This window comes from Sceloporus occidentalis, unplaced genomic scaffold, assembly GCF_023333645.1.
Source record: "Sceloporus occidentalis isolate IW3139 unplaced genomic scaffold, rSceOcc1.0.p SCAF_1, whole genome shotgun sequence".
NCBI classification, from domain to species: Eukaryota; Metazoa; Chordata; class Lepidosauria; order Squamata; family Phrynosomatidae; genus Sceloporus; species Sceloporus occidentalis.
The window spans coordinates 207,944,210-207,969,700 of NW_028316981.1; the positions used below are offsets into that span (position 1 = coordinate 207,944,210).

At 39.3% G+C, this 25,491-nt stretch overlaps 1 protein-coding gene across 3 annotated transcripts in view; it reads right to left on the bottom strand.

Moving 5' to 3' along the window:
- The window catches only part of GAK (cyclin G associated kinase), a 104,925-nt gene that overhangs the window by 38,638 nt on the left and 40,796 nt on the right, over window positions 1-25,491 (bottom strand). For all 3 annotated transcript variants that reach the window (XM_089488689.1, XM_089488688.1, XM_089488690.1), the window contains 10 exons: window positions 24,768-24,893; window positions 21,894-21,983; window positions 19,682-19,817; window positions 18,981-19,093; window positions 17,666-17,777; window positions 15,907-16,030; window positions 4,425-4,474; window positions 4,174-4,322; window positions 1,845-1,967; window positions 329-462 (listed from right to left, as the gene is read on the bottom strand). In XM_089488689.1, coding sequence (XP_089344815.1) covers window positions 329-462; window positions 1,845-1,967; window positions 4,174-4,322; window positions 4,425-4,474; window positions 15,907-16,030; window positions 17,666-17,777; window positions 18,981-19,093; window positions 19,682-19,817; window positions 21,894-21,983; window positions 24,768-24,893 — 1,157 coding nt within the window. The remainder of the gene's footprint in view (window positions 1-328; window positions 463-1,844; window positions 1,968-4,173; window positions 4,323-4,424; window positions 4,475-15,906; window positions 16,031-17,665; window positions 17,778-18,980; window positions 19,094-19,681; window positions 19,818-21,893; window positions 21,984-24,767; window positions 24,894-25,491) is intronic.

The window sequence follows — 25,491 nt, forward strand, 5'->3', positions numbered from 1 at the left end:
GGTCAGGCAAAGTTACCAAGAGAATGTGAATGTGAAAAGTGGAGTCCTTCTCCACTTTTTAGACTGGGGAAGGAGAATCATTTTCACTGTCAGTTTCTCCTAATCTCCTTCACAAGAACAAAAAACTAGAACAAAATGGAAGAATCAAGACACTGAATACAGCATGAAACCTTACATCAGTGTGGGACTGCAGAGTTGTGATCCAACAGAGAGCTTGCTCAGTACCTCTAAAAGTCTTCAGTCTCTCTAATTTCTATGTCACATATTCAGCATTTACAAAGAAAGTAAACAGCCTCCTAAGCCAGAAATGCTTTTGCAAACACTATACCTCTTATGTGATGGCCAGATACCCGGCGGACAGCGCTTCATGCTAAACATATAAACAGCAGCTTCCGCAGTGGTGAACAGACGGCAGAAACATAGAAAAGAACAAACAACAACAGCTGATGCTGCTCTTCCATCCTAGAAAAAAAGAAAGAAAGAAAGAAAGAAAGAAAGAAAGACAACTTAAGATTATCTTTTAAAAAAACAGTACAAAAATATAATGTGTTATGTGTATACAGAAATTATTACTTGGGCAACAACATTAATTATCCCAACTAGTACCTTGAAAATACAGTAATACTGTCTGCAATCTCTAAATTGTAAATGAAACCATTAAAAAATTGCACAAGTTGAAGCCATGATGGTAACAGAAATAGCTTAGTCCATGGAACAGAAAATTATGGACAAGTTTTAGTAAAGGTAAAGGTATTCCCCATTGGCAAGGTTGTCATGTTGTGTTCAACCATAGAGGACGGTGCTCATCTTCATTACTAAGCCGAACAGCCTGTGATCATGTGGCCAGCATGACTGCACAGAACGTTATTTACCTTTCCACCCTAGTTGCATTTGAATACTTTTGAACTGCTAGGTTGGCAGAAGCTGGGACTAGTGATGGGAGCTCATCCCATCATGCGGCACCCAGGCCTCGAACTGCCAACCTGCCAATCTTGCAATCAGCAGAGTAAGCGTCTTAACCACTTAGGTTAAGTATGGGAAGGGAAAGGAAAATTTCTCTACTTCTTATTTTCCACTTTTCTCCCAACACAATTTTATACAACTTTCTTACCACCCTTTATCTGAAATATGCAATTCTTTCTCCGTATGGAAGTTGTCCTGACCTTATCCACATCTTTTCCAGTTGTGCAGCAGTTTTTCTAAAGTAAGGGAACTAGAATTGTACACACTAGTCCAAATATATGCCACAGAAAATTACAATATTGATAATTGAATTTATGATCTCTTTCTTAACAAAATGGAGGTTTCACCACAACTGCACAACAAGATCTTTCCTTTGGCAAGGTTTTTCCCATAGGAAGACTCAAATTTCTCATTATAACCGTTATTGCTATTCTACCTTTTTTTTAAATAAGGGGAGAAAACATGCAGTACATCAGCAAGTCCTATCATAAATTCAATCAGGGTGGAAAACCTGTAGCTGCAAGCCTAATTGCAAAAGCTGTCTGCAATTGAATCAATTAAGATATCCCCCAAAATTAATCTACTCTTCTTTTTAACACCCTGCTAGGCAAGGAAGAAGTGGGATGAAATGAGACTGGCCATTCCACACACACTTTGGGCTTAGGCCTCAACCCTGTCAACTGCCTACTGGCAGTCCCCAATAAACTATCCCCAGTTGAACAGGGTCATCAAACCATCAAAGAAACCCAAAGCTTACTTCACTTAATTTATCATAGGTCTCTCTTCACTCCACCCCAACTACTTGTGCAAAATTTTGAGCAAATCAGCATTTCTTTCGGCTCAGTAGGTATAGCAAATGTTTGAAACTAACTGCTACTTACAAGGCAATGTACAATGCAAACATTCTTTGGGTCTTGTTTTAACCATAAATGCATGTTCTTGCAAATGCTATACAGATTTCGAAGATTGGGCGCACGTCTCGCTGGCCAGCCACATTCAGACACCTGTTTTAAAGAGAATATTGAGTGGATGATAATATAAACTATTATTAAAATTCGATTTACACAGCAAGAGAAGATTGGTAATATGCCTTTGGAAACTGTTCAGAAACTTCAGCAGGTTTAAAATGCAGCAGCCAGAATACTGACCAGGGTCAGTTATAAGGAGGATATAACCCTTTTATTAAACAACTTCACTGGCTACCAGTTTATTTCCAGACACAATTCAAAGTGCTGGTTATGACCTATAAAACCCTATATGGTCTTAAAAAGTGGTTCCAAAACATTGGTCCTCCAGGTGTTTTGGACTTCAGCTCTCCAAAGTCCCAGCCTGCTTGGCCAACAGACATGAATACTGGGAGCTGAGGTCTAAAAACATCTGGCAGACCAAAGTTTGGGAATCACTGGTCTGGATTATCTGAAAGACTATTGAACACATTGCAGAAATAATCTATCTTGAGACCACTTTAACAGCCCTGGCTCAATGCTAGGGAATCCTGGGAAGTGTAGTTTTGTGAGGCATTGAGCCTTTTCTGTTAGAGATAGTTCTGGTACCGCAACAAAACTACAGTTCCCAGGATTCCCTAGCACTGAGCCAAGTCAGTTAAAGCGGCCTCAAACTGGATTATTTCTGCTGTGTGCTTTGGCCCTTTGTCTCCAAACAAACCTGACAGAGCTTTAGGTTATTCAGGGGGAGGTTGACTGATCAATGGCCATCAGTTTTAACATCTATAACTAATATGGCTATGGATCTCTGACTATATCTTGTATAGCAGAGATTGCTCTTTTGGGTATATTGGCTGTCACAATGTATATTCAAGAAAGGGCTTTCTAAATCAGAGAATTGTTGGGAGATGTTTCTACTGCTATTGCTTCCTTAATGGTATATGTTTTGGAGTTGTCCCATAATAGTGAACTTTTTGGAGGAAGTAATCACATGAATAAATTTGGTTTTGGAAAGTTCCTTGATATTCAGGGATGTGCCTATTCTTTTGAATTATCTACCAGTTTCTTGGGAATTATTGGAAATTGCCAACAGAAATTGATTTTTCATGTCCTTTTGACCACTAAAAGATTAATACTCCATTACTGGAAAGATAATGTTTCTCCACCTGTGATCCAATGCCCAGAAGATCTAAAAACACTTGCAACATTTGAAAGAATGATGTATAGATGAAATTTACAAATGGACTCATATTTGGTCTTTTGGTCAACTTTTAAAGAAACTTACAACTAATGTGGTTATTTTTCATCCTTTTTGGTTTTTATTTTCCTGCTTTTGTTATACTGGGACACTTGTTACACTGGAACATTGTATGTAACTGAGATTCCTTATGAATGTAAATATTTTAAACAAAACATAAACACAGTGCCATTTTGATTAACATTTAATTTTTTCAGCCTGCAGATTTAAAGGACTTTCAGAGCTGATAATAATCCATTTCCATGTACCTTCAGCAACTGAAACCTGAAGGTCTTCTATACTATAAGAAAACAGAGTATGATCAAACAAGAATCTGTCACACTGTTACCCTTCCTTTCAGTCAAGGAACTCAGGGTTATTTCATTTTTTAAGAATCATGTAATAAATCTGTTATTTATTCAAGTAACTATCAGAGTGGAGCTTTCCACTTGGCTTTCCCTATTCAAATATTTCAAATCCACCTACCATGTAACTGCCAGAAAGTGAAACACAGCACTCTGTTACAACACACAAGAACATTGTGTAAGTGATCTGCAACCATTCTGATGTGCCAAGGAGACTCCTCATAGACAGAAGAGTCTTGTTAGTCCAGGCTACAGGCCCATCTAGCTTAGCATCCTATCTTCAACTGGAGCCAATTGAAACTCAGAAGTATGCTATATATTAAGTATTCTAAGGTGTGTCATGTGTCTGAACATGGAGATTCAATTTTGCCACCAAGATCAATATCAGCTGTGAGGATTGTCCTCCATGAATGTGCCAAAATCATTACGCTCTTATCCAATGGAAGGGAAATAAAAGATGGATGCCCGCTTCAGAAACAGGAGCCATTGAGAAAGACTATGGATGATCGTACAATCAAAGATGGCTTCAGTGGAAGGAAGTAATGCACCCCACTTCTTATATCCTCTTATATCTCATACAGTCTCAGATTACTTGATGATGCATCAGGTTCATACTGAACATAATGGAAAACCAACAATGGAAAAGCAATAATGGCTTACAAACCCGATTGTGAAATCTTGAAGGCCTGTATGTTCTTGGCGACAGATTGTAGACAGCATAGCGGCCAGGATGTTTAGAGTCTAAGAACAACCGCACATCTTCAATGCTATTCTTTATGGCAGACTCAACACCTTCTGCTGGAAAGGACATCACTGGGGAGGGAGAAGAGGAAAAGGAAGAAAATGGTCAAGGCCAAAGTCTTTGTTTAAACATAGTTAGCATATGTGATTTTAGAAAAGGTGGTCTTATCATACCAGCAATTCTGGAGGTGATATATGATATATCCAGATCTCCTTTTGCATAACTGAAAAATATAAAGAGAAATGTGTAAGTTAGGTAAACAGAAACAAACTTTGTCAAAAGCTGAAAAATAATTTTCAGTTTGGGAGGTACCTTGCTAAGTTTTCTTTATCATCTTCCTTGCCCTTCAAAAAGGAATAATGCTGATTAAACTCTCCCCCTTTCACCCCAGATTCTCTCTCCAACATCTGTCTCAAATATCTAAACTAGGGCAGAACCTAGCATTTTGAACAATTGCAGAAATGAATAAGGGCCAGTTATCTGGAAGTGCTCTGCCTCTTGGGCAGAATGCAGTGAACATCAGTCATCCAAAAGCAGAATGTTTTTGATTACCCAAGGCTGCAGGCTTTGTAAAAAAAATTCATACAAGCTGAAGTTGGAGGGAAAGAGTTTTCAATAGTCTACATGAAGGAATTCAGGAGATTAAAAGCTTAAATTCTTTAAAGGGTCACTGCAACATTCCCAAAGACTTCAAGCCATGGTAGTGAAAGAGGCTTCTTTAACTGGGCAAAGTGGGGTAAACACAGCCTACAGTCTCTGCATGACATAATAAACCCTCAGTACAGTTTTAGTATCCCTTATCCCTTATTCCAAAATACTCCAAAAACCAGAATTATCCACATGGGTGGTTCAGATAGCGAAATGTTTACTTTTTGATGGTTCAATGTACACAAACTTTGTTTCATGCACAAAATTATTTTAAATATTGTGCATAAAATTACCTTCTGGCTATGTGTATAATGTGTATATAAAACATAAATGCATTTCATGTTTAGACTTGGGTCCCACCTCCAAGGTATCGCATTATGTATATGCAAATATTCCAAAATCCTAAAAAAATCCGAAATCCAAAACACTTCTGGTCCCAAGCATTTCGGATAAGGGAGGCTCAACCTGTATTACTAAGAGTCAATAGCAAAGGGCTGAATCAATAGTCTAACTCCTTCAGCCAACTGGAAAAGAAGCCATAGAACACTAAGTGAAGTGCAATTGGCCCTTCTTATACATGGATTTTTTATACACTGATTCAAGCATCCACGGTTTTAAAATGTTCCAAAAAAGTATAAATTTCTAATATCAAACCTTGATTTTCCATTTTTATAAGGGACACTATTTTGCTATGTCATTATATTTAATGGGACTTGAGCATCCACAGATTTTGTTATACAAAGGGGTTCTTGGAACCTAGCCCCAGCGTATAACAAGGGTCCACTGTATTAGTGCCATCTCTGCCCCCAATATGCCCCTTGCCTGTAGTTTTTGTACTATGGATGTCAATGAGTATGTTGCTTCAGATGGTGAGCAAGTTAGAGATCTTCCATTCCTAAGGTCAAATTCAAGGATGAGATTAACATGTTATTTCCCCACTATCAATACTGTCTCAGTATAGAGATCGGCAAGATCTGGCAATGAACAAATTGGGTAGGTTACGTGTAGGTGCACACACAGTGTAGGAACCTTTGGCCCTGCCATTATTTTGAATGAAAAATTAGAACCCTACAGTCCTTTATCACAGCCTGTCCTAGCTGGGTTTTCTGAGAGTTGTGGTCCAAAACAGAGAGCGTTTTTCTGGGTGCTAACTATGTCTTCCTCCCTCACTTTATTAGTACACAGTAAGGCATGCAAAGCTGAGCCATCACTCTTCTTTTGCATAGCTCAGTGATGGTGAACCTTTTTCAGACCGAGTGCCCAAATTGCAACCCAAACCCCACTTATTTATCACAAAGTGCTACATTCCTCTGTCTTTCTAGTAACAAACTTGTGAACTCTGTGCTGGAGTGACTTGAGCGTGTGCCCACAGAGAGGGCTCAGAGTGCCACCTGGCACGCGTGCCATAGGTTCGCCATCACTAGCATAGCTTATTCTGGTTTTGGAAGACTGGAAGTAAAGTAAGAGGCTAGCAGTGTAAGTGAAGTAAGAGGCTACTCATCTAATGGACACTGAAATTCAGCATCTCCATCATCATCATCATCATCATCATCATCATCATCATCATCATCATCATCATCATCACTATTATTTTATATATCTCACCAAGTATTACCTACATGATTTCAAATGGCCATAACATTTTTTTAATAAAAATTGATTTAAAAAACCTGCAACAAGTGAATGTTGAGCTCCCATGAAATAGATACAGCCTTATGAGGTATACCTTCACAAAGACATGACTAGAAGCTACACTCCCAGATAAATTAATGTTTTTTCAAAGTAATGAACATATTTGAAAGAGTCACTACAGAAGTATCAAACTTTGTTAATTAAAAGAAAGTAAACTTTACTTGCAGGGATTAGCACAAAAAGAAATGTATAAGATCCCAAATAGAAGACAATCGACCAATATAATACAGCGGTAGATAGTAAAAATAAGTAAGATAAGTTACACAGAAATAGGTTAAACTAGATGAGCACAGATACCATTTAGACTCTTTGGAAAAGGTAAGTGCATTTACAGTTTGAAAGACAGAGAGAGTGCCATTAATGAAATGCTGTAAAGAGAGAAAATGAAACACAAGACTTCAGTCTATCACCACACTTGAAACTATTTAAAGCATTCCTGTGTTAGGATTTATGCTACTACCAAGCTACACAGAAGTATATTGTGTTTCCCTTGCATGTATAATCAAAACCACCACTCCTAGGCAAAGAGTTCCTCCCTTTCTTTAACAAAAGCCCTAAAGCTAAGGCTTGATCTAACGATCAGTTCATCAAAGCAGAGGTACATTTTACAGAATGACACAGAATCCTTCCTGTCTTACAGAGTTCAAATCTATAATTGTTGAAATGTAATAGGGCGCGTTCCTGTATTCCAGGAAAAAATAAACCTCCCAACATAATAGAAATTAGTCTATTAAGGATGACAGTTGTAGCCAAGTCCCTTCCCAGATGGATGGGGAACTGTGCAAAGAAGGAGTGTTCCCAAACATCTTCTTCACTTGTAATTACAAGAGAGGGAAAAAAGTTGCCCTGTGATTCTGTCAACTGCATAGATCACCTGGGGCCCTTTCACAGTAGGCAAATTATAGCACCACGATTTCACTTTAACTTCCACGGCAACATCCTGTGGCATCCTGGGATTTGCAGTTTAGGGATGGGTACTTAGAGAGCTCCACTACCTCACCAAACTACAAATCTTAACATTTCACAGCATGCAGCCACAGCAGTTAAAAAGGAATTATAGTACTAGTGTCAGAGGACCCTTGGTCAGCCCAGGTTTTCTGTTCCATTACTCTTTGAAACTGATACTGCTGTTTTCACTAAATATTTCCAACAAGAATGGGCTTCTGACAAGAATACCTAATTGCTGTTAGTTTGACAAGTTCAGTAAATTTTCCCATGTCTGAAGAAAAGAGCACTTCCTTTGTAAAGTAATAACATTCTGTCTCAGTGCCATATCAAGAAAGTTCTGGGTTTTTTTCTGATCTATTTGTCTTCTTGTACATTGCAACATTTCCTTTCCATCTTTTCAACAAGACTTAAAACCTGTCTTGCTCTCTCAGGCCCGTTACAGCTTACTTCTTCTTGAGCACATACTGAAGAAAAGTTTTGATTATGGACAGCTCTCCTTAGAATACCATTCAATGACCAATTTTTCCCAAAATTATCCCTTTAGAGCAGTGATGGTGAACCTTTTACAGACCGAGTGCCCAAACTGCAACCCAGACCCCACTTATTTATTGCAAAGTGCCACATCCCTCTAGCTTTCTAGTAAGAACCTCTGGCAAACTCTGTGCAAGGGCGACAGCATGTGTGCCCACAGAGAGGGCTCTGAGTGCCATCTCTGGCACACGTGCCATAGGTTCGCCATCACTGCTTTAGAGGTATATATCATTACTACAGTGCTACTCTAGATGTTTTTGGATCAGAAAACAAAATTTCCCTATCTGAAAATTAAGAAATTTATACATTGAATCACATTTTCTAGCGAGACAGGTTCTACAAAAAGAAATCCAACGTACATACTTCTCTACAACTATCCAGGAGCTCACAAATGTTGGTCACCAAAGTGGCTATTGGCAACCATAAAGCTGTGTCTCACTTCATGCCAGGAAGGAGATTCCATTCCAGCCCTGAATTCTCCACCATTTGCAACAAATTTGAGAGATGTGCGGTCTGAATTCATTGAATTCACTAAATGTAATAAGCAACAAGAACCTGTCCTGCTGCTTCCTAGCAACTCCAAAGTCTGGTATGAAGTAAAGTGAGGAGCTAGATGAACCTAAATACTTCTGGAGTCAGGTAACCACCACAATTCCCATTATATGACTGTACATATCAGAGAACCTGAAAACAGATGAGGGATGGTAGTGACTACACTATTAATATGTTCATATTATTAATATTCAAAATATAAAATAACTAACCATGATGAAAAATGTGTGGATCCCTGGGCCCATTATTTATGATGCAAGCACTCTGTGTAGCTATCATAAGCTATCTTTAACAGATCTTACAGAGGTGCATGTTCAATATGTCAAACCACTCTCATGTGATCTTCAGTAGTAAACTTGATGAAACTCTTACTTCAAATGACTTTGGAGTAAACATCAAAGTTTATGTCTCTCAATCTGAAACTGTGCCATCTGATATAGTTAACTGACTGCACAGGGAAAAGGCTAGGTATGAAACCTTCCTTGAGTGTGCCCAATTTAGTTAAAGCACATGAGTGTGACTCTATTTAATATTACCCTGGGTGGCATTATCATCCAAGGGGAGTGCAATCATTTTATAAACTGCCATTGTTTGGCAAAATGGTTGTCGAGGCCAGTGGTTCCCAAACGGTGCTCTTCAATGGATTTTGGACTTCAGCTCCCAGAATCCCATACTATTGGCCAACATGGCAGAGGCTTCTGGGAGATGGAGTCCAAAATCTCTTAAAGGGCACAGTTTGGGGACCACTGGTCTAGACCATGCTTCTCATCCCTGTCCCCAATGTTTTGGACTTCAGTTCCCAGAATCGCTGACTATGGGCCATACTGGCTGGGGTTTGGGGATGTAGAAACCCAAATTGTCAGAAGGTCAATTTAAAAACCACAAGCCTAGGTCATTAGAAAGTGAATGCTACAGTTGGCATAAAGTCATGTTCACAGTAGCTTACTGTTGTTGTGTGTCTTCAAGTCTTTTCTGACTTATGACAAACCTATTGCAGGGTTTTCTTGGCAAGTTTCTTCAGAGGGAGTTTGACCCTGTCATCCTCTGAGTTTGAGAGAGTGTGACTTGCCAAGGTCAAACAGTGGGTTTCATGGCCAAGTGGGGATTCAAACCCTGTTCTCTAGAGTCATAGTCCAGCACTCAAACCATTCCATGATCCTGGCCTACCACTGCAAATAAAGTTTTTTGTGTCTTCACAATACTTAGAGAGACATCCTATGCACAGACAAACTCTAACAGTTCCCCCTGAACCTCAAAACTCTCAACACACACAACTTCCACAATTAATTCAGAGCATGTTGTTGCTTTATGCATCCCTAAAGAACTCCTAGTGAAGCTAGGACATCCTTTTATTTACCACTGGAAGGAATATGGGTAATGTCAAAACATGGGTATAACTATCCCCTTTGTCTCATCAAGAAAATATAAAGAGTAATTATGTCCAGTTAAGCACATCCTGGTTTATTCTGGTGCAAAATGGCCACCACACAGAATCAAATCAGGGGTATGATGTGGCCCTTGGGCTACCATTTGGCCACTCCTATGCTACACAACAGAGATAGGATAGTATCTCTTTTAAACACCTCTACAGAATTTTTGAAGGTCTTAAGGTTTTTGATGGCTAAAGAGGCATCCTCATTCACGTATTTCAAGAAACTAAAGTGAATCTTGGCAGGGGCACTGGACACTGAAACTCACTGGCTAAAGAGTTGATAATATATCAGCCAATATAAAGAGCTCTTCATGAGAGCTGGTCCTAACTCATTTAAATGTGATATTATTACACAAAGTGAGTATTTCAAAATGCATATTATTTTAATTTTGCAATTTCTAAATAGAACTTTAGCTATGCAGTCTCATCATATGCCACCCAGAAGTATATTCACTTTCCCAACCCTTAACAATTAATGCACAAATGTGATACCTCTGTGCAACAGAAGCAACCTACTTTCCCCACATATTGCTTTCCTATTAAAAGAGAAGAAAAGATTGTAAAAATAGGAAAGATAGAGCAATTCAGTGAATTAACACAGGAAAGAAACTCTGAAGTTATACATGTGTGAGGACTATTACACAAAGATTTGATACTTAAGAATAATGTAATTTTACAGGACAATATCTTCATTCATAGTATGATAGCTCTACAAATGTATGTGAGTTAGAAGCCAATGCTAATAAGTCATCTTCAACGTACAACTTGAGAGTTCAAAAACTTCTGAGTAGTCAGTGTGTTAACACTAAGGAGTTAAATCAAAACAATCCATGCAACATAGAGAACACATACTGACATATTTATGTATATTTACCTTGGACTGCTAAGAAACGTGGGTATGGAATGATGAAAGTTCATGGGGAGAAATGAGCAAGGAAATAAACATCACAAACAAAATCATGATGCAAAAGAGAGAGAAAGAATCCCTCTCCAAACAATCCACTCTCTAAAAACACATGTTGCTTCCTGCTCCCTCCAAAACAAAGCCTTTGCATCATAGCAACTTTTGAAAATACCATTATGACATGAACCAAACAAAAAGCATCATCTACTGATTTTTTTTTGCATCTACAGTCAGCCCTCTGTATCCAAAGATTCAACCATCATCACCACCACCACCACCCCAAAATAGAAAAAGCAAACCTTGATTTTGTAACTTTATATAAGGAGCATCATTTTACTATACCACTGTATATCATGGAAATTGAGCATCCAAAGATTTTGATATAATAAGTTTTATTTATAAACCGCTACTCCGCGTTGATCATAGCAGTGTACAGATAAGAATTGCAATGACAAATACAAAATACAGGGTAAAAATATCCATGAGAACCAAACGTCAGCAGATACCAAAGGCCCACTGTATAAAATAAACAGCAATTCAACCAATTCATTCCACATACAGGAACAAACAATTAGAATGCTATTGGCCCAAGGGGGGGGGGGGGGAGAAACTTGCTACATGTCGGGAGTAAAGATGTGAAAACCTGGGGAGAAACCTCAGAAAAGAATGTGATTTTCTCTTTTTTCTTTCTGAAGCAATTTTTCTGCAATTTCCTGACCACACCCTCCAACCAGATCTATGACGGTAAAGCAAAATATTTCACTATCTCAATGTGATCACAGTCTACTTGAAAATTAGAATTGATAATTTGGGGTCATTATTCTTTGTTTTCTTAATGTTCATCTGCCTTTGCACTTTCTTCCTTGACTTTCCTCAATGGTCATTCCACGTCTGGTATTTTCTGCTAGCAGAATGGTGTTATTTGCATACCTCAGATCATTGACGTTTCTTCCTCAAATGTTTACATCTCTTTCCTATGAGTCTAATCCATCTTTCCCTATGATATATTCTACATATAAATTAAACCAGTGTAATAATTTGGAAATTGTGATTTCTATCTCAAGTTCCCATTAATCATGTTCCACATTAACCAAAACCTATTTTAGATAAACCCAAGAATGTTAAGTATTTTTTTAATATATTTTTCCCTTGTCAATGCTAGTATTGAATGTAGGGTGAACTCCCTTCACTGTCTGAAGAGGAACAGCTACAGCTGATCCTCTGTATTCACAGATTCAACCATCCATGACTTGAAAATACTCAAAAACATATAAATTCCAAAAAATAAAGCTTGATTTTGCCATTTTATATAAGTGATACCATTTTACTATGCCACTGTTTAAAATGAGACCTAAGTATCCATGGATTTTAATATCCATGGTGGATTTTGGAACCAAATCCCAGTGGATACTAAGGGCACACTGTACTAAGAAGCTACAAATTCCAAGCTACTTTAAGTACACAGACAAAATTCACGGTTCTTTAGATTCAGGCTTAAACAGAAGTAAAATATATTTTGATTTTTAAAATTTGAGCATTCAGATAATATAAGCATGCTGATGGATTTCTCTGTGGGTTACAGAGAGACAAGAAACTAATCTGGCCACAGTTTCATACATAATACTCCATGGAGATAGTGAAAATTCTGCTTTCATCACCAAATTTCAGCAACTAGCAGTACAACTCTAGCCATTAGTAGCATCACTCAGATTACTGACAAGGGGTTGGACTAGTGATGGGGGGTGAAAGTATTATCACAGAATATTCCTCAAGAATGACAATATTCTTAGAGCATTCCCCAAAAGATTATTCTCTATAAATTTGTGATTTTTTTTTTAAAAAATACATTAATTCTGTAAAGAATACCGTGCACCCATGATATATGCTGGTGCCTTTTACGCTGGAAGCACCACACCATTCAATGAATGGCACACGCAGGGCACTCGCACTGCCACACCATCGCATGCACAAGCCCCATTATCCTCAATGGGACTCAAGCATAGGCGGAACTTGCCTTACGTGGCGGGGTCCAGAACGGATCCCTGCGTAAGGCAAGGGACCATTGTATATCAATGTTTAGCTTATTCTTGAATGTTACAGAGATTACCTGACATTTCAGGTGATTTAAAATGTCATAAAACATTCCAGAATGTTATGGAAATTTCACTTCCACCCTTAAATAAACATTCCTGCTCTGTTGCCCTCATTTTGTATCCCATTCCCCTTATTGCTGTCTTCCTCCATTACCCTCCCCACTAACATGTCATGGTTTCTATCCATTCCTCTTTCTAATATGGTTGTTCTCTTGTATCCCACAGAAGGCTGTCCACCTTCTACTCTCCTTTCTTCCTTCTTCTGAAGATGAAAGAACACAAGAATTCATTCATTTCTGCCACCAGCTGAAGGCTCTCTACATAGCCCCAATCATTTCTTTCCTGTGAGTATTCACTGAGTCCAGGCAGGGCTGATTTGTGATTTTCATTTTAACAGCTGGAAGAGTTCATGATATCATGTTGAGGTGATATGCTAGCTCTGTTTAAATATTTGAATGCATGTCACATTAAAAGATGGAACAAACTTGTTTTCTGCTGCTCCAGAGACTAGGACACAGAGTAATGAATTTAAAGTACAGGAAAAGTGATTCCACCTCAACATTTGGATGAACTTTCTGATGGCATGAGCTGTTCAACAGCAGAAGAAGCTGACTTGAAAGAAACAGTCCCAGTCCATCCCAAAAGGATTTCCCACTGAATGGGGTGGAGCCTCCTTTTGTAAACAGAGGCTGGATGGCCACTTCCAAGTCTATAATTATTCTATGATTGAGAACCTAACCCAAATCAACATATTTAGCAGATTTAAGAGGCTGTTTTGGCTGGGCATTGCAGAGTCCTTGCAGAGCCCATCACTGCCAAATTGCCCATGTTCTCTGTACAAGTCCATCTACACATGGACCACAAAGCCTCAAAAGGATCTTAACTGAAGTGCCAAATATTTCACCTTGCCAAAGAGAGACTCCGCTTGAAAGAAACCGTGCCAGTCCATCCCAAAGGGGTTTCTCTCTGACAGAATACAGCAGCTAGCATGCAAGCCCCAAATGTCTAACAAGGAGGAAGATAGAAGGCCAACTGACCCACTCCTGGCCCAAGAGGCTCTGTGCTTTATCTTGGCTTACTGTAACCCATAAAAATGAATCATGAGAAGTATGCAAGTGACATGATTTGTGATTGGTTAATTTAACTCTGATCTCATAATTACTCCAGAGTAATGAACATGAACTTCTCTATGCTCGCTGGCTGAATGCCTGATGCCAAGAATCTTCTTTCTCTGTAGTCCATTTCAGTAGAGCGTGGACTGCTAAATATCAGGGGCAAGAGGCACATTATACTGATCAACCCGATCAACTAGCAACAGGTAGAAGAGATCATGATGGCAATTCATTTCACTGTCTACTTTTTATTGTTTGCAGGAACTAGCTGGTGACAATCAGGGGGAAGAACTGAATAAGAACTTGAGGAGCTGTGAATAAGCTGTGTTGTTAGTTTTTACTGTTCTTAATTGTTAACTTTGTATTATTGTCATGCTGATGTTTTAATTGTCTTACTCTTTGATGTACACCGCTGTGATCGTTGGAATAGCGGTATAGAAATAAAATTTTATTATTATTATTATTATTATTAAACAGTTCAGGGATTAATGAGTGATCTGACTGTGTATTAATAAACTTCTCTTTGTTCTTTTTGTAACTGTGTCTGGCTATTCCTGTTAAGTTTTGATAGAGTCTGGTCACACATATCACAGTGAACCCACAGAACAGCACATCTGTGGCCCATATAGGAATCGCTTTCAGGCCCGTACCCAATCCAGGAAGAGATCTTGAGGGGGGCAAGGTGATGAACAGTAACCCAAGGGTTGAAACTGTGGAGGCAGTTTGGAGAGGAAATCCATTATAAATCGGTCAAATCTAGTTGGAACTAATAAAATTCAGGCCTATATGTGCCAGTAATTACATTTTTAATTCTGGGTATTACAGGTGCATATTTCTTGTGGTTTTACAGTATTCATGATAGAAGGGGATGTGACCATGTTCTTCCAGTCCTAAATACCTCCAATGGGCTGGATAACGTCAGGAGTTAAAGCCCAGTCCTGTTCTTGGCCAAAGTGCTGTTGAAAAGTTCTCCAACTTATTCCTCCAGTGTCGCAATCCTCCTTCAACTTCCCACACAGCAACAACAAAGAGGAAGCAAAGTGGATCTTATGGCACTTTAAGGCAACAGACAAGTCCCAAACCTTAGATTCAGCCACAGTCTCAATACAGCCAGTTAAGACGCACCTATCTTCACTTCTCCTTTGCATGTCTAATGCACAGCAGGTGAGGCAAGAGTCAAGCTAATGACCCACAGCCTCAAGCTCACTGATCACTTGTTCTAAAGTGGGGTTTCATCATGACAGACTTTGAAAAGATGGACCTCATTCCTAAGTTCTGTGAGCCAGATAGATCAACCAGGCTAGCAAATGTGGTCTGAGCCCAAGCAGTTCTCCATGCCTGCTGTACACCACCTCAGAACTACACCACAAATTTACAACTCTCCTCCCCCATAATGTTATTAATTCATCAGACTCGGCAATGGCAGCTTCTCTGCCTTCAGACATTTACTGTTTACAAATAGAGGAAGGCAAACAATTGAAACTGCCCTGCTGCAAATGTTCCCCATTTTAAAAAAAACCATCTGGTTGAAAGCGAGGATTTGCCAACTGATCTCAATTGAATTGCTTATCTACTTTTCTACAAGATTAAGAAAAGATTAGCAGTTCAGTTTAAGGGGAAAAAAACCAAAATAAAATAAAATGCACACACAAAGTAACACAATAAGTTGAATTCAAATCAGAAAAGAAAACCATGATAGTGAATTTACATTCTCTTTACCAACACAGTTACATTTCTACTTACTTGGTCACAGACTGAATCACTTTTGAAGATGTGTCCTTGATATTTGTTAAAAACCTCTCTGTTCCACCCCTAAGAATATCGAAGAACCCTGCATAGGTCTGGTCACATTCTGCTACAGTCATGCCTAAAACCAAGAACACAGATTATAAACCAAAGCGTTTCACTCTTAGCATTCCTTCTGTACTAACTGTAGCAATGTTCTTAAAAAATGGCATCTTTTGAAGTTCATAAGCTTCAACATGAAAGCTTATTCCATTATGAAGCAAACATTCCTATGAAATACTGCAGAGCTGTTGCCAACTGCTACAGAAGTTAACTTGTAGTTGCTCTCTACATGTCATGAGAATCCAACTTCTGGCAATCCTAAACAGCTTACCGAGTAGCAAGAACTCATGGGAGTTACAGGTCAAAAATATTCTAGAAAATCATATGCATTTTCATTTCTGGACACAACAAACAGTAAGCACAATTTGATTTCTAATCTACTTTGCGCATTCTAAAGTTATACAGTCATCCCTCCAACTTTGCGGGGGATCTGTTCTGGGGACCCCCGCGAATTCAAAATTTCATGGATATTCAAGTCCCATTGTCCCCAATGGTGTGTGCTGCCATTGGGAACAATGGGAATTTGAGTATCCTCCCTCCCCCTTCCCTCCCTCCCTCCTTACCTTATTGAGGCAAGGCCTTGGCCGGCACGGGCTTCTTCATGCTGGCGCAGCCTTGGCTTGACCAGAGCACCGCCTAAGGACTAAGGAAGGCCTTGCCTCAACTGGAGCAGCCTTTCTCTGGTTGATGCGGCCTTCCTGATGCCAGCACAGCCGTTCTCCCAGCCAGCACAGTCTTCCTCTTGCGGAGGCAAGGCTACACTGGCATGAAAAAGCCTGCACCAGCCGTGGCAAGGCTTTCCTCCTGCTGGTGCAGGCTTGCTCCTGCTGAAGCAAGGCTGCACCAGCCGGAAAAAAATGTCATGCTGGCAGGAAGAAGACTGCTCCGGCCTAAGGAAGGCCTTGCCTTGGCTGGCGCAGGCTTCTTTGTGCTAGTGCTGCTGCCGAGGCAAAGCCACGCCGGCCAGAAGAACACTGCTCCAGCTGAGGCAAGGCCTTCCTTAGGCCAGTGTGACCTTGCTCTGGCCGGCACAGCCATTTTCCTAGCAAGCACGGCCTTACTTCTGCCAAGGCAAGGCTGCGCCAGCCAGACAAAGGCCGCACCGGCTGGAGGAACACCATGCCAGCTGAGGTAAGACCCTGGCTGCGGCGCAGCTTTCCTTCAGCCTGTGTGGCCATTCTTTCACCCAGCACAGGAGTGCTCTGGCCAAGGCAAGGCTGCGCCAGCACAAAGAAGCCTGCGCCAGCCGAGGCCTTGCCTCAATAAGTTAGGGGGGAGGGAAGTTGTCCAGCGGACTTGCAATTCGCAAATAATCAAAACCATGAATTGCAAGTCCGCAGATACGGAGGGACAACTGTATAAAGGACTCTGATTAGTTCATCATGAGCAACAGATAAAGCACTCAGTTTCCAGTGTCTAACAGATAATGTTTTTTCAGGTAGCCAAAGTGCTGCTGTATGCTGGGTATCTGATGCAACAATGGCTTTGAAACAGTAAAACAAATTTGAAACCCCTAGAGGAGAGGTAGGAATCCTATGTCCCTCCAGACACCTTACCCAGGTTAGGCACTGGAGAAAACTGACAGTAGCCCAACAACCTCTCTAGGGTCACATGTTGCCCACAGTTTTTGAAGAAAATTTATTCAGCAACATACCTGCATTATATATGTTGTTGAGTTGTCCTACAGGTTTTGAGTTCTGTGGAACCAGAGTTGAAGATGGCCTAGGCTGAGCATTGTTTCCATAACCTCCGTTTTGCTCAAGAAGCTGAGGAAAAATTTCAATATCAACTCTTGTACATTTCTCTCTTTCATAGCTTTCTCACACACTCACTATAAAAAGTACAAATAAAGCAGTGTAGCTGAGGCCACTGCTCAGTCAGAATACACAGATCACTCTATTGTTATTGTTTTTGAACCAGTAACAGCACACACCGCTTCAAAAAACACAGTTATGAGTGAAAAATATAGGACGAATGACATTGGAAGCATGTTTCCATCAGATGCTGCATCTCATAAAGTGGAATGGAGTTCATGAAAGCTTATCCTGAAACGTACTCGTCTCAAAGCTAGCCCTAGAACCTTCTTAGACCCCTTTTCCTTTACCAATTTCCTACTTAAAGGAAGTATGAATTGTATATTTATTATTTGTCACATGTACATCTCGACTTTCCTCCACTCAGCTCACCTCTGTTCTCATAACAACCCTGTGTGGTGGGTCAGGCTGAGAGAGTGTGATTTCCCTAAGGTTTCACAGCCTGATGGGAATTTTGATCTTTCAAATCCTAGTCCAGCATCCTGCATTATCAATACTTGCAGCCACTAAGTGGAAGAGACAACTAAGTGGTGGGGATCTGGGGTCCTCCAAATGTTTTTGGACTGCAATTCTGATAATCCTTCATCATCAGCTATGCTGATGGGAACTGCTGGTCTAAACTGGATCACAAATTTTCACCCCTGTCTTACAGATAATTGGAAGGGTGACATACAGAGTAATAAGTGCCAAAATACATGATGGTGGAGCCAGGCCTAAAAAGGCTGAAGACTGTAGTTTAAACTCTTAATCCCAATGGAAGCAGTTCCCCTATCTACTTGGCCCTCAGTCACAACCTCAATAAATTGCTTTAATTTACCTGCTCCTTCCTCATTTTTCACAGTCCACATTCTTCCTATGCAACCTCAACCACTTTATAAACCTATTTGGTACACTGTAAGCCTATGGCAGAAATTGTTAAAAATCTTGATTTATTTTGAAGTGCTTACAGATCAAGCACTGCAGAAATGATTAAAATGTACAAGCTGAATATTATTATTAATATTAAAGCAGGCAGTGCTCCATACCCTCTACTGATTGCTTTCCTCACACCTGAAAAGGAAATCTTTGTATGCTATCCTTGTATCTTTGGAGGAAAGAGGTTTTTAAAATGCAAAGGAGTCCAAACACTGAATTTTGCTCAGCATTGTCAGTTACCTCTGTGATGGGAGACTTTGGGTTTACATTCCTTGCAGCTGCAATTTCTTGCAGTTGATTTACAAGCTCAGTAATAGATAATCTCTCTTCTGGATTCACTTTCAAAGTAGAACCTATGAAAATTTCAAAAATTAAGAAAAAAAATACTTAGACCAACATCTAGGAAGAGCCCATCATTTCCTCCACAATTTTGATCCTACAAGTCAGCTAGAAACTTTAAAGATGGCTAAAAATATGGATAACATAAAGATTATGACTGTATAAATTAATTTACAAATAAAGATGTGGTTTTAGCATAGCCTTCTCTAACCTGGTGCCCCCTAGTTTATTCTCATGATCAACAGTCATGAAACATCAAATTTAGAAAAGGACTAGGATCAAGCCATATGCCTAAATATTATTATTATTATTATTACTATTTATATCCCGCCTCTCTACAAAATGCAATCAAGGCGGCTTACGAGATTAAAATATTAAAAAGATGGGATCAGTAAAACTCAGCATTTCTACCTTATTCACATGAATCTTCTTTTGCCTATTCATATACTATCACTTCCATGAAATAACATGTATTTAAAAAAATTGGAAAAAAGACATACATATTTTTTAAAGGAAACCAAAAATTCGCACTTTAAACTTCTACTAAAAAGAAACAATACTAGCTCAGATTCAGGAATTCTGCTCTCTGTTAAGAAACTTACAAATGAGGTCATGAAACACAGTATATCTTGTGTCATTTTGTGGGATGGAATATTTGCCATTGACTATTCGAAGCTTAGCACCATCTTCAAATGGATGTTGCCTAAAGCAGAGCAAGTAGAGGATGCAACCCAAAGCCTGAGAAGAGATAACAGCAAAACAGAAGAAAAGAGAAAAAGGACAAGAAATCAAAAATGTAAATGCTTCCAAGTTAAATTGTATCAAGAATGGGAACAATTATTTTATTTCTCCTGATAAGCTGGTCCTGTCCAAAGAGTTTAGAAAAAGCTGCAGTGTCCAAGATATTCACTGAAACAGTAGCTTGCTTTCCCATAGTAGGGGGGGAAACCCACTAAAACTTGTTTGCCATCCAAAGTTCAATGGAAGCCCAATCATATATTTTCCATTCTACTAGTTCACACATCTTGCTCTCACACTCAGTAGTTTATTCTACCCCTTTTCAGACTTCTGTGAACACCAGTGATGAAGCAGTAACATGCCAAAACGCAGAGCTGAGAAAGTTACTTCAAAAGGATGTCATACGCCTCCTTTACAGTGACACAGCCACAGAACAATAAAAGTACTTTAAAAGGTACAATTACACTATAAAGGGCAAACCAGGCTCTTGTTATGTAAACTGCAGTGCAGCTACACGTCTATTGCTGGAAAGGGAAAATTACAAAGTTATGACCTAGTTATTTTGAATTAATTCCTCCTTCCAATAATGAATGGATAACTATATGAAATGATAGCTACAACTACAGTGATTTACAGATGTAGTTACTTCCCAGATCAGCTGCAACATACACATAACCCACACAGTAACACAGGTGAGGGACAGACTGCCCGAAAAGAGTGGCCTGCCGGCAGCCTAATTTTCTCCAGAGGGAAGCCACAGCCTTCAAACCGCGCAGCTTCCCTATGGAAGAAAAAGAACCCGGAAAACCCAGGTTCTTTTTGAGCCGCAGGGATGGCATAACAAGTGCACCATTGGTGCACTCGTTAGGTAAGAGCTATGCGGCAATGTGCGGATGCCACACAGCACTAACATAACAATAGTGGTGCCCATGTACACAGGGTGCCGCCATTGTTATGGTGCCCGCACATATTAGGGTTAGGGAGCATGCGTTTGGTGCGCACTTTCTAACCCTCGAATTGGCACCAGCATGCTGCTTTATGGCGGTCTGTATCGCACCCTAGTTACTCATATTGTCCCTTATTGTAGAAGCTCTAAGGAGAATCTGAACATTTTACTTTTTCTCCAGATTTCTCAACAGATGGAGAAGTGCGATAAACTTGTCTTTGACACCCAGAAGAGCAAGGGAAAACAAGCAGCTCACAACTGCCTGAATGGAAATTGCAGTATTTTACAACTTAATGATTGACTGGATTCATCCATGTGCTTTCACTATCCTAGTAAAATCATTCAAGCCCATCATTATAAGAAATATGTAACTTTAAAAACTGGTGTTCCAAGCGTGCTTGTTTTCCACCTCCTTCATCCATGTTTCCTTTTCTGTGCCTTCTTTTAGAATATAAGCCTGTGAATGTGGACCACCTTGTTCTTGAGCTCTGGGGACTGCCAAAGTTAAATGCTTTATAGATGACAAATAGGCCATCAAAAAGAGTAATGGGACCAAAATTAGAGAGATGCGATTTCCATTGGAGTGTCATGTGTCCAGCTAAATTAAAACTGTCCTATTTTCCTTGGCTTTTAAAAATGGTGTTTATTTAATATTACACTTTCAATTCTTTTTTAATTGTCTTTTTCAGAACACTTTATATTTGTTTTAACATGAAACCAGGCCTAGTCTGCCATCTGTTTTGGACTACTCACTACCTTGACAAGTATCCTTCAGAGCTATTCCTCCTCCATTCTGGACAGGATTAGCACCTCATAAAATAGACAGACAAATCATTATTGTTGCTCACCAAACTCTCCTTAGGCATATAGCTTCAGTTCCCAAAAGTGGCACATGCAGCTTCACTGCCCAACTTTTAGCATGTAACTTTAAACATGCTCTAATAAAATGACTCATCTTTATCACAATGACGTTGTGTATATGTTTTTATCAGTTTACTGTTAAGATGCCTGGGGAATTCAACAAAAGGGTAGGGAAGAACTAAAAATATTCTACATATGTAAATATGAAAAACAGGTGATATTCGGAGACATTTCACAAAGTCTACTCGAGGCACAAAAAACATGCATACCCATATATCCTGTTTTTCATCAATTGGAAAATTGGAATACAAATCTATTATTTCAGGAGTCCGATACATAGGCGTTGTGTTCCTCGTAATCTGTAGGAACAAAGTAAGAGTTTCAGAACTCGTTTATTTTTATCCATATAAAAGAAGACCAGACACACCTGGAAAGTAACTGAGAACACAGACATCCACTTCAACCTCACTAAAATTTAATTTCTATACAGTACAGCGTTACTCTATCAGAAAAATAAATCATTTTCAGCACAGATGTGGGATAGAATATTTGTAGGAAAGTCTTCCTGAACAATATTTTTCTGAGGAAAAATTTCCAACCCATCCTATTTATGTATGTTTATCCGTAGTTGTCTGGGTTCTCATACTGTAATCAATCATGTTCTATGGGCTATCAACTTATATACTGTAGTTATTCTTTTAAGGAGACAAGCATTAGGTTTGTGATTTCCAGAATACAGATGTTTTGCCAGGAATTGACACATGAAGATGGTTCCTATGGAATTTTTGTGGCTTCCGGCACTGCTCCTTTTAGTCTTGTGCAACTGGTGAATTTAGTGGACATGGCTATTTGAAAAGTTGGCATTCTTGGCCATTTTCCAATTTAGAGATCCTTTGCCCAAAATAGATATAGGAAGATGGTTCCTGTGGAATTTTTGTGGCTTATTGCATCACTTACATGTAGTCTTGTGTGAATTTGGTGGGCTAGGCTCCTTGAAAGGTTAATGTTCCGGTCCATGTTCTATTTAGCCCAAAATGGATTTATGTAAGAAGGTAGCTCTTGCCAAATTTTGGTGCTTCTTGTGACATCTCTGGTGTGGTGAATTTGGTGACTATGGCTATCTGGATCATCATGGGCTGGTTTTAATGCAATTGCTGCTGTTGTTGTTGTTGTTAATCTTGCTTTCACAGTTTACTAAGGTGTTACTGGCTGGAGTTTTGGACCATCAGTGATTCAGATTCTATATGCTCGTTGCATCATTCTCATCTACTCTTATGAAACTGAAGAATTGGGTGGGTGTGGCTAGTGTTGTGGGTTCTTTCCTGGAATATAGATGTTTTGCCTGGGATAGGCAGTATTAAATGGTTCCTGTGACATTTTATTGTGGTTTTTGCCATATAATCCCACCTAATTTTGTGCAGCCGGTGAATTTGGTGAGTGTGGCTGTCTGGGAAGTTGATGTTCCAAGCTGTTTTTCTGAATAGAGATATTCTATCCGGCACAAGGGCAGGGGAATGATAAGTGGTGGTGGTGGTGGTGGTGGTGGTGGTGATGAACCACAGTACGAATGGACATGGCCACTTTACATGGTTCCTGTCTTGATGAGACATAGTGATGGCACAAGGACACATGGGTAAATATAATAAACAAACAGGGATTTGAATGTGGGTCTCTCTTTTCAAAGTCTAGCACTTTAAACAATACTCTGTTAGTTCTCTCTAAAGCATACTGTAAATACTATAGAAATGGTAGAAAACTGAAACACAGTGTTGGAGGCATACAATGATTAATGTATTGAATTCACTGAATTAGAACACAAATTAATAGCATGTATAATTATAGTATTAGTATTTGAGGTGGTAGAATCAAGTGAAATATGTCAACCCTGGTTTGGCATCAGTCAAATAATTTAGCAGCTTTTGACTTTCTAGTATTATTTTTCAAATTATTTTTTATTATTAGACATATAAATGAAGGACCATTGAAGGGTGATTCCCCACGTTACAGAAAAAACAAAAATCTCAAAAATTACAGCAATGACAGTGGCTTTAGAAATCAAGGGCAGAAGAAAAGAGGACAAATGGGAAGGAGGTGCTCATTCCTAATTTTGTCCTTACTGGGGACAATACCCTGGAGCTAAGGATAGGAGACTTTGGCCCATCAGGCACTCAATCAACGCTCTCCAGAATGGCCAATGGTAACACTGGATGCTGTTGTCCAAATGATCTGAAAGGTTAACATTTCCCCACCTCACCTTTAATTCTAGGGCACACTATTGTGTTCATCCTTATACCCTGAATCTTCAGTGGCAAGGGTGGTTCTGAATTACTGTGCCAGCAGTACCGAGTTGGTTCTTCATTGGAAGAAAAGTAAGATAGCATCATCCATGGTTCTGTATGCATAAGAATGGACCCCTGCCACAATACTTTATGTTGGTCTACCTTAGCACAAAGGCGTTCCTCCAGATTTTTGTTGGACTGCAAGTGCCATCAACTCTAGGGATGACAACTTGAAGCCAACAACATGTAGAGGACCACATATTCCTCCTCCCTGTTTTGATTTTTTTACAAGCTTCAACAGTATAATATAGCCTCCTATCAAGGTGAAGGTGTTTTAGTGTCCTCTACAGCTTTCCTTTTGGCTACTATTCACTAACCTCAATGTGTCCTTCCCATTCTACCAGTCCCTGACAAAAACACTCAAGTTCTTTGACAACACTCTTTTCAGAAACTTAATTAGACAAGGCAAGGCAATGCAAGCAGCTTGGCTAAGAATGTATCTTGAAAATCAAATGCAGAATTCTGGTTCTCTTGAAATACAACCTCAATGTCATTCTCATAAAGCACATTGAGCCTTCAGTACAGAAGAAACAAAGTATGTTTGTTTCCTTTAGCTCAGAGCAACACCCTCAAAAGACACCCTATTCTGTACTTCTCAGCCATGTTGGCAAAGGCAGTGAAAATTACTAAACTACTTATTATAACTTCAGTTTGGGAATATTAAATAGAGCGCAAAGGAAAGCAACTCCCTTTTATTTAAGATTTCCATCAGAATATCTCACTAGGCCAGAAATGTACTGAGGTTTTTTTTAAAAGCCAAAGGATACAATATGTTAAAATACAACACAATGTCAGGTTTCTCACCTCCTCTTCAACTGCAGCTCTTTTCTGGGCAGTCCAGTTGTAATCTGGATAATGTGCTACGTTTGTTGCGCTGCCAAAGTCACACAATTTAATGGTCCCCTGGTTACTCATCAGCATATTTTCAATCTGTAGAGACAAGATGACAGCTATTTAAGAATACAGTCAGTATACACATTCATCTTTTTTTGAAGAAGACAGCTACTCACCTATGCTTATAATCTTGTGTTCAGTGCATACGATTCTTATCAATTCTAAAACTAAATTAAATATGTAAGATTTATTGTGTGTAAGTGAAATAGCCCACTCTAAAATCAAAATATATGTAATTGAGTTTTTCTGTTTCTGCCCATAAAATATTATTTCAGAATCTCCAGTGGCTAGAAAGTTTGAGAAATCCACTGTTCTAGTTCCCTACCAAGATTAATGGAGTGATTAATCTTAAGCATGTTGCTTTTTTGAAAACATTCCTAGAACTGCTCTTTTTGAATTTCAGTTTTGAAGTCTCTCCAATTTCAGTGGGGCTTGTTCTCTGCTAAGTATATTTATTTCACAGCTTCAGTGATGGTACTCCACTTAGAAACAGTAAAGAAAGTATGATGGTGGGATGAACAAAAATGGATGTTATGGTGCTTTGCCTTTTTTCCAAAAAACTGCAAGAATTACAGAAAGCCAGAGGGCGAATTTACAAAAGCTTGCATAGGAATATTATGATATATGTTACCCT